General features: G+C 42.3%; 1 protein-coding gene across 3 annotated transcripts in view; it reads right to left on the reverse strand.

Moving 5' to 3' along the window:
* dnm1a (dynamin 1a) overlaps positions 1-4459 on the reverse strand; it is an 86864-nt gene extending 82405 nt beyond the window's left edge. For all 3 annotated transcript variants that reach the window (XM_056291143.1, XM_056291146.1, XM_056291145.1), the window contains exon 1: positions 4299-4459. In XM_056291143.1, the coding sequence (XP_056147118.1) occupies positions 4299-4459 (161 nt within the window). The remainder of the gene's footprint in view (positions 1-4298) is intronic.
* Between the last annotated feature and the right edge of the window lie 5003 nt (positions 4460-9462).

A 9462-nucleotide genomic window follows, 5' to 3' on the forward strand; every position in this document is an offset into this window, starting at 1 on the left:
AGAAAGCTAGCTTTTTCCAATATATAGCAAAACACAAAATGTAAAAGAAAATACTGTATTATTATTATTATTAAAACTTCACGCACATTAACATATTTTTATTGCAGTTAGCCTTATCTAAATACTATATCTGAATACTGAAATTTAACCCCTTCACCAGACCACGAACTCCTGCTGCTGTGCTCCCTGAAAAGAAGTCCCTACACCACTTATTACATCATATCCACTTTAGAATGAGAATGAGATGCATTTTAACGCATGAGGCATTTTTGACTCTTGAAAGTCCATGTCACGTTTCAGTGTTTAATGTTGTTAGTTGAGCAAATCGCCGGGTGTGTTTCCCCAAGGTTTTCTGCCGAGTGTATTTTTTTTTTTTGCAGTGTGGCAGGGTGCATTATCCTGCTGAAAGAGGCTACTGCCATCAGGAAATGCCATTGCCATGAAGGGGTGTACTTGGTCTGCAGCATATTTAGGTAGGTGGCATGTGTCAAAGCAACATCCACATGAATGCCAGGACACAAGGCTTGCCTTCTTGCCACAGTGCATCCTGGTGCTATTTCTTCCCAAGGTAAATAATACACACACATGGCCATCCACATGATGTAAAAGAAAATGTGATTCATCAGACCAAGCCACCTTCTTCCATTGCTCCATGGTCCCGTTCTGACACTCACGTGCCCATTTTAAGCACTTTTGGCAGTGGACAGGGGTCATCATGGGCACTCTGAGCCATCTACAGCTACGCATCTCCATGCACAGCAAGCTGTGATGCGCTGTGTTCTGACACCTGTCTATCACAGCCAGCATGAACTTTTTCAGCAAATTGAGCTACAGCAGCTCTTCTGTGGGATCAGACCAGACAGGCTAGCCTTCACTCTCCATATGCATCAAAGAGCCTTAGGTGCCCATGACCCTGATGCTGGATCACCTGTTGTCCTTCCTTGGACCACTTTTGGTAGGTACTGATCACTGCGTACCGGGAACATCCCACAAGACCTGTCGTTTTGGAGATGCTCTGACCCAGACATCAAGCCATCACAATTTGGCCCTTGCCAAAGTCGCTCAGATCCTTATGTTGACCTATTTTTCCTGCTTCCCACACACCAATTTCAAGAACCGACTGTTCACTTGCTGCCCAATATATCCCACCCCTTGACAGGTGCCATTATAACAAGATAATACATGTTATCCACTTACCTGTCAGTGGTTTAAATGTTTTGACTGAAGGGTGTGTGTGTGTGTGTGTGTGTGTGTGTGTGTGTGTGTGTGTGTGTGTGTGTGTGTGTGTGTGTGTATATATATATAAATATAAATAATACACAGACACACACACAGACACACACACACACACACACACACACATATATATATATACATATATATACATATACATATATATACATATATAGCGTTTTTTTCAAAACCGTCAATGGTGTTGAGTGCTCGACTAATGAGGAGTGGAATATCAATATATATATCAATATATATATCTATATATCTATATATATATATATATCTATATATATATATATATATATACCATTATATATATGTATATGTGTGTCTCTCTCTCTGTGCGAGAGAGAGAAAATATTCATTATGTTGTGAGTATATTATATTTATTATTTTCCCCGATTTATGCTATGCATTTTATGTATTCTATTTTCATCTTCATGTTTATCTAATTCTATTGTCATTATTATTATCAAGTGGGTTTTATCTTCCATTGTATTTACATGAACTATGGCACAGTATCCCTGTTTTTATGTGAAGCACTTTAGTGCATGTAATTTCCTTATTGTAAAGCACTTTGAGCTGCATGTTTTTGTATGAGAGTCGCTTGACAAATACAGCTTTGTTGTTGTTGTTGTTGTTGTTGAAGTTCCAATGCGTGTTGTGCATTTCTGACTCTTGGAAGTGCATGCTCCAGTCATGTTTCAGTGTTCACAGTTTAGTGTTGTTTTTGGTTGAATTGTTGTCTTTTAATTCAGAATTTGTGCATGGAGTGATGCCATAGAAGAATAATTTCTTGTTCCACACACAACCTTTTAATATATGTAAGATATTTCTTATTCTAACTCTTAATTAATGGATGATGAGTGATGATATGAATGTGGAAAATTACCCAAATTGTCCACAGTATATACAGTCCAACTGTAAATGAGGCTATAAAAGGGCAGATAAACAAAAACACAATTCAGGTCTCTAAAAGTGCAAAAAGAACCTTGGATTTTCTTGGAACCTGAAATGGTTCTTCTAAGGCATCACTCCAAATAACTTTATTTCATGCACGCTGTGTAGCTTGGTAGTATAGGGTCTAAGTACTGCAGGTACTGCAGAAAAAAACATGTATGATGGTATAGATATTTGAATATAATGAGATATATTTACTTGTTTTTAGACTATGTTCTCCCTGTTTGCAGTAATGGTTGCAAATGAGTTTTAAAAAATGAATAAATATTTTTATCCCCATTGTTGAGGCATTTTTTTTTAAATCTGGGCCAAATTATGGGGTGCGGGGCATCCAGGTAGCATAGCGGTCTATTCTGTTGCCTACCAACATGGGGATCACTGGTTTGAATCCCCGTGTTACCCCCGGCTTGGTCGGGGGTCCCTACAGACACAGTTGGCCATGTCTCTGGGTGGGAAGCTGGATGTGGGTATGTGTCCTGGTCGCTGCACTAGCGCCTTCTCTGGTCAGTCGGGGTGCCTGTTCAGGGGGAGGGGGAACTGGGGGGAATAGCGTGATCCTCCCACATGCTATGTCCCCCTGGTGAAACTCCTCACTGTCAGGTGAAAAGATGGCTGGCGACTCCACATGTATCGGAGGAGGCATGTGGTAGTCTGCAGCCCTCCCCGGATCGGCAGAGGGGGTGGAGCAGTGACCGGGAAGGCTCAGAAAATAGGGTAGTTGGCCAAGTACAATTAGGGAGAAAAGGGAGGAACTGCCAGCTGCAGGCACACTGTTGGCTGGGATACGGTTGCATTAAGGCCCATACATGGTACTGCTCTAGCATAATGATCTGGACCACCCAAGGACCATCAATCTTTGTGGTACATGGGCCGAGTGGAAGAGGATCAAGTGAGCCATCACTGGGCTGGCCCAACTTTGCTATGTGGGTAGGTGGTAACCTAATATAACATTTGGACAATGCATGTAGTCTGACTGTCCCTAAGTAGGAAGTACTGTTGAATCCCGCACTCCTGTCTCATTAAGATACTATGTAGTGGTTTGAAATCTGTTTCATCTTCCCAAATATTGTGTGATGATTTCTTAGCAGCCCGGGCAGCTAGCTGGCGCCACCTAAGCCGTCTTCACACAGTAAGCTGGTTCACCTACAGTATAAGCACTGACAGATGGATGCCGAGCTGAGCTGGAAGGGCTCAAAGCTCAGGTCGACTTGCTCCCTCTCTCTCTCTCTCTCTCTCGCTCTCTCTCTCTCTCTCTCTCTCTCGCTCTCTCTCTTTTCGCAAGGTCACACTGCAGCATAGCAGATTGGAGCTTTGTTTCCATCCTAGATGTTGTTATCATGGCTCACAATTTCATAATAAATACTTATTCCCACAACTCAACCCCCCCCCCCCTTTTCTAGTCTATATAAAGTGCTTACATGAACAACAAAACGGTATCCTTAGCAGGGATACAATGACAGCAAGCCTCGTCTATCGATTTGTGATACCTGTGTTGACAGGAAGTCCACCTCAAAGCGTGAAGTGGGAATTATACCAAGGCAACTGTGAAGCACTTCTTTCCTCGGTTTTAGGTTTGCAGACTTAGTGAGTGCAATGCTTTTTAACGTCGGCCATACATGTATTTATTAGTACAGCAAGTATATGGAAACGATAGCAAATACTTAAGCAAAGTGATGGGGTTGCAACAACAAAAACAATCCTTTATATCAAATTGAATATCATCTTATAATGCTTTATTTGTTGCGTTAACACGTTTTTTTGTTTTTTGTTTTGTTTTGTTTTTTTTGTTTTTTTGCTGAGCAGTCCGCATGGCCTTCAGCAGCGAGCCTGTGCATTTACCAGCCTGAGATTTATGTAACAAAACAATACCCCTGGATTTCCCGTGAGGCCTGGTTTCAGGAATGATTCAAAAAGCTCAACAGATAATAACGGTCAAAAAATATGATGTGATTCGTCTAACAAGTCTCTGGGTGACATTGTCATTTTAATAAGGCCTGGAAGTAAATCAGGGAGAAGGTTTTGGGGGGGGGATGGGGGCTTTCGTAGGTGTGAAAATAAAAGTGGCTGCGGCCGTCTGACGCAACTACAGATCAAAATCCACTTACTTCCCGACGAAGTTCTCCAACACCGAGCTCTTCCCCGCACTCTGGCCGCCGACCACGGCAATCTGCGGCAGGTCCAAGTTTGCATTTTGACCGATAGCAGAGAAGGCATCTTGCATCTGGTTCACCAGAGGGATCAAATCTTCCATTCCCCGGTTCCCCATGCTTGCAACGGACAGGGTCGCTCCGTCTCACAGTGGAATGAAATCGGGGGAGAATGTGTTCCTCACCCTCTACTGTCAGGGTGGTAAGTCGTTTAAATGTGTCGGTTAATTAATTCTTGTTCGCCCCCTCATTGATTTCGCCTTCTTGGTGTCCCCGCTCCTCCTCGTATGTCGTTTTCACTGTAGCACGCACCAGAGGATGGGGAGGATCTCGAGCCCTGCAGTTACGTGTATACACCACGGGGGGGTGATAGTAGACTTTGTTGGCTCCAAAATCACAGACTTTGAGAGATTCCGATCAAAAAGGGGTAATTCACTGTATTACATCCATAATCTTGTGTGTTAGGGATTTAGCACCGAGTATCATAAATACAACCCCCCCTACCCCCCGTTAATGTCCGTAGCGTCCGACAGGATCCTTTACGTAGCACTGATCTGTCCATGGTGCTGAACGTCAGACTTTGACACTAAGTCCTCCGACGCGACAGAGGGCGCTCTAAATACGGTGGCGCGTCCTCGGGGTAGAACTTTTTTTTTTTTTTTTTTTTTAATCCTCGGGGTAGAACGAAATGGAGTGTCGTTGCGGGGGGGGTCGTTAGTGGGGAAAAATGCGTTCATCCCTGGGAAAATCCCTATTCATTTTTCCAATAAGTAAACACAAAATCATTTGAAATTATTATTTTATTATTTTTAGTGATTTTTGGGCAAAATGGTCATTAAAAAAGTAATGCGAATGTAAAAGTCCCCAAAACATTATTGAGACGTGCCAATTTCTCGCTCCCTGTAAAATTGTATTTTTTGTTAAAGCGACCCGTACCTTCGTGGGTGGTAACATAATTAGATCCAATTCACTTCCCCTGAAGAATCGGTCCCCTCCAACTGCCATTTTGGACGCAACCACCATAGTATGACATCAGCGGCTTGACGCTGTCCTAAATACAGAGTGCTGCAGGGATGACTTGTATTTGTATATTTTCACTACACATAACATGCTCCAAATAAGTCCCAGGTAATTTACATATCTGACAATTTCTTTTCCCTCATTTCGTATCGCAAACTTGATGCATAGCTTGGGAAAGACACAGCACACACACACACACACACACACACACACACACACACACACACACACACACACACACACACACACACACACACACACACACACACACACACACACACACACACACACACCTGAAGTTAATTCATTCTTTGTAAACACTTTGTCTTTATCTTTAGGTTCATTTACTGTCAGGGGGCTAAAAAAATATGTACTAAGTGTAAACCTTCATTTTATTCTTTGTAATTATAATGTTGATAAAATCCCTTTGAAACTTCCGGCATGCCATAAACAGATACTTCTCTCGTGGGCATTAATCTACAAACACAATTATTATTATTTATTACAGAATATTGCACAGGTTTTACCCAACGAGTCAGTACCCGAGAAAATCTGTCAAAACAATGAACTCCAGTTGTTTTTTGTGCAAAACCCAATTGAGACAATCACACTTTTATTTTGGGACTGCACCTTTTCCAGAAAACTTTGGAAGGAACTAAATGTCTTTATTATGTCCAAAGTCTGTAATTTTTCCCTTAAATGGGAATATGTATTCTTTGGTTTCCATGACACAATCAGTGAAAGTAACAATATGTTTTATTAATACATCTTTTTCTTTTTGCAAAATTTCATATCCATAAAGGTACATTTTTAAATAATAAACCATTCTTTCCTGCTTTAATTATAGAAATTGAGAATCTACCATTTTCAGAAGCACAAACAGGAAAGCATGCAGTCAAACTATATAATGCTTGCTTACGTTATACAATTTTCTCTTAACTTGCACTTAAAAAATGTACCCCCTGTTAAAAGTGTTTTATTTTTGTTCAGCATTATTATTATTATCATTATTATTGTTAAAACTATAGTAGTTGATTTTTCTTTATTTTCTTTTGTTATGACCATTGAATGTGAAGGTGTAAGGTTGTTTATAGTTGCTTGGTCTGATGGCATGTGTATGTACAATGTTCTTGCACCATTGGTGCGCTTATAAGCTCAACTGTGAGCTGACCAGAGAGAAGTAAAACAAAACCTCTCTCCAACAGCAAACACTGTAGAATTGAGATCTTCAAATGTAAAGAACACCCAATTGCTTACTCACACGTATGCACACACACACACACACACACACACACACACACACACACACACACACACACACACACACACACACACACACACACACACACACACACACACACACACACACACTATAACTGGATACTATTAACATGAAACCCACAACTACATGGCATTGGCCATCTCTGCTATCCACAGTTTCAGCTGCACATACACCGGTTGTTAGTGGAAGAAGCCAAAGGCAGCTAACGGGACACATTCTGTGGAGGAGCTGTTCCCCCGTCCGAATAAACCCTATAACCCGCTGGCAAGAGAGCCAACCACTGATGATCACAACTGGCTGAGGGATAGCCTCAGGGACAGGTTCTCAGGAATGTCTTGGCTTCTCTCACCTGAGCCAGTAGAGGAACCATACACCTTGACAACACTTTCTTTTCCTAAAACTATGGAGTCTGTAGGGCATCAGGGACCTGAGGCTACCCTGGCCAGCATGGCCTTGTCAGAGGAGCAACAGAGGTTTCTTCAGGTGGCAACAACTGGCCAGTGCAACAACCCAAACTGGCATTAGTTTAGGAGAGGGAGGATGACTTCCAGCAACTTTGGAGCTGTCCTTTAAATCAAAGCGTGTGACTGCTTCACTTCTTGCTAGGGTCCTGAGACAGCAGCAAACACTGGATGGTGTTTTGTCTGTACAATGGGGGACTGAACGAGAGTGAGGGCATCAGGGCATTCACCACTGCAACACAGATGCCAGTCCAGGAGTGAGGCTTGTGGCTCTCTCCATCAGGATTGTTGGGAGCATCTCCAGATGGTCTGGTGGGGTCTTCTGCAGTGCTGGAGGCGAAGTGTGCCTATGGTGCCAGGGAAATGACAATTACTGAAGCACTGCAAATCAAGGGCTTCTGTGTAAGTAAGTAAGGGGATAATTACAGCCTGTGTGAGGACCATCCTTACTGGCACCAAGTACAAGGGCAGTTTCATCTCACTGCAAGACAGACCTGCTACTTTGTGGCATGGACAACAACAACAAAAAAGCGTCATTATCCCCATAGCACGAGACGACAATTGGCAGTCAAACCTGTTGGCTCTGGAGGACTTTTTCAAGGCCCACATGCTTCCAAAGCTGGCACTGCAGTGAGCTTGATCTGTATGTAGTGTATGTATCTAGTTTTTTCTAAAAGTTTTGTTAATCATGTTCTTTTGGAAGGCAGAGGATCAGCGTTCTCGCCGTGCTTACTGTCAGTACCTTTGTATAGTGAAGGTCATTATCCTAAAACTATCAAACAACTAAATTCAATATAAATGGCATAAACAAGGTAGGTTGTACAAGTGTTTCTTCTTAGCTCCCAGATCAAGTGTGTTTAGTAGGGAGTACGCTGTAAAATTAAAACAGATGGAGACAGAGAGGGAAGAAAGTTTAGACAACACAGTCAGTACAGTTGTGTTACATTACCACTTTTTAATATACTTTATTGGTTAATATGCTTTTATGAAAAAAGAGAGGGAGTGAAAGGAGCAAGGAAACAAGAGTAGCGACGTTCACAGTGAAGTAGTGGGAGGAAGAGAGCCCAGTGTTGCTGGCTGGATGGAGGAAGAGAACCCAGTGCAGATGGCTGGCTAGAGAACAGGAGCCTGGTGTTGCTGGCTGGCTGAAAGTAGAGAGCCTGGTGTTGCTAGCTGGCTGAAGTAAAGAACCTCGTGTTGTTGGATGGATGAAGAAGAGAGCCCGGTGTTGCTGGCTGAACGGAGGAAGAGGGCCTCTTTTCCATTATTCTGCTGCCACTTCTTTTTTTAGAGGATTTTGGAGGTTCACTAGTGCACAGCATGCCTGAACCAGTTGATTTGCAAAGTTCCGCAGATGAGATGGGATGAATTTCAGGATTCTAAATTCTTTTTAAACGGGCATTTGCCCTCTGAATCCTATTCTATGCAATCACCTTTGTAGCATGTGCTTTGCTGTGTGTCAGTTGGCCATGATGATGAATGGGGAAATGTTTACTGTGACTCCTTCAGCAGAATATTCTGGATCAGGAATCCCTTGTCAGCCAAAATCAGGTCTCCAGGCTTGAAATGTTCAAGAACGCCAGAATCCTGTACTATTTCCTTTTCAATTACTGACCCTGTGTAAAGTTTACTGCAGTATATGATCACATTATTCAGCGCCACCCCAAAAGTAGTTTAGAGGAGTGCATGCTAGTATCAATTTACATGGGGATAGCGATTTTGTCAGTGCAATCCAATATAAAACTAGCTTCTTCATTTCCACACTTCCACTGCAGTTTTAGAAGTGTGGAAATGAAGAAGCTAGTTTTTTATTTTCTCCTGGCTGAGTACAGTTCTTATTACATCCTTAAACATGAGCCTGTGAAGAATCTCTGTGAATATTGATGACAGTGCTTATATTGCAGTGGTGTAGCTGTGTATAGTTATGATTGAGTTTCACGAGGGTCGTACAAATTGGTCTTCAAGAATTAGTTCTTTTGGGCTCCAACCAGCTTGGTATGTAATGGAACCCTAAAAAAAAGCAATATATCCACATAGAACACTGGAGGTATATCTTTATCTGGCAATCCCATCTCCACCGAAGAACAGTTTCACTCAGCTAAGAGGCAGAATACCTGTTACGACAGTAACTCTGCTTATCCTTGAGAGACCTCAACTTGCTGTGGACTGCTCTAGCTGGATTTCAAGCTGAATCCTATTCTTTGTTCAGACTGCAGCACTTCTTCAACCGTTTTACCATTTACATTGTTGGTAAGTGGTTGAGGACCTTCTACAGCAGCCTGAGATAGTGGCTCTCTTTCCTCCTTATCAGTCAAAAGCTTTTTAGCTCCTTCATCCTCTCCATCCTATGGCTAGTGGA

The sequence above is a fragment of the Lampris incognitus genome, chromosome 12 (genome assembly GCF_029633865.1).
Source record: "Lampris incognitus isolate fLamInc1 chromosome 12, fLamInc1.hap2, whole genome shotgun sequence".
In the NCBI taxonomy this organism is placed as follows: domain Eukaryota; kingdom Metazoa; phylum Chordata; class Actinopteri; order Lampriformes; family Lampridae; genus Lampris; species Lampris incognitus.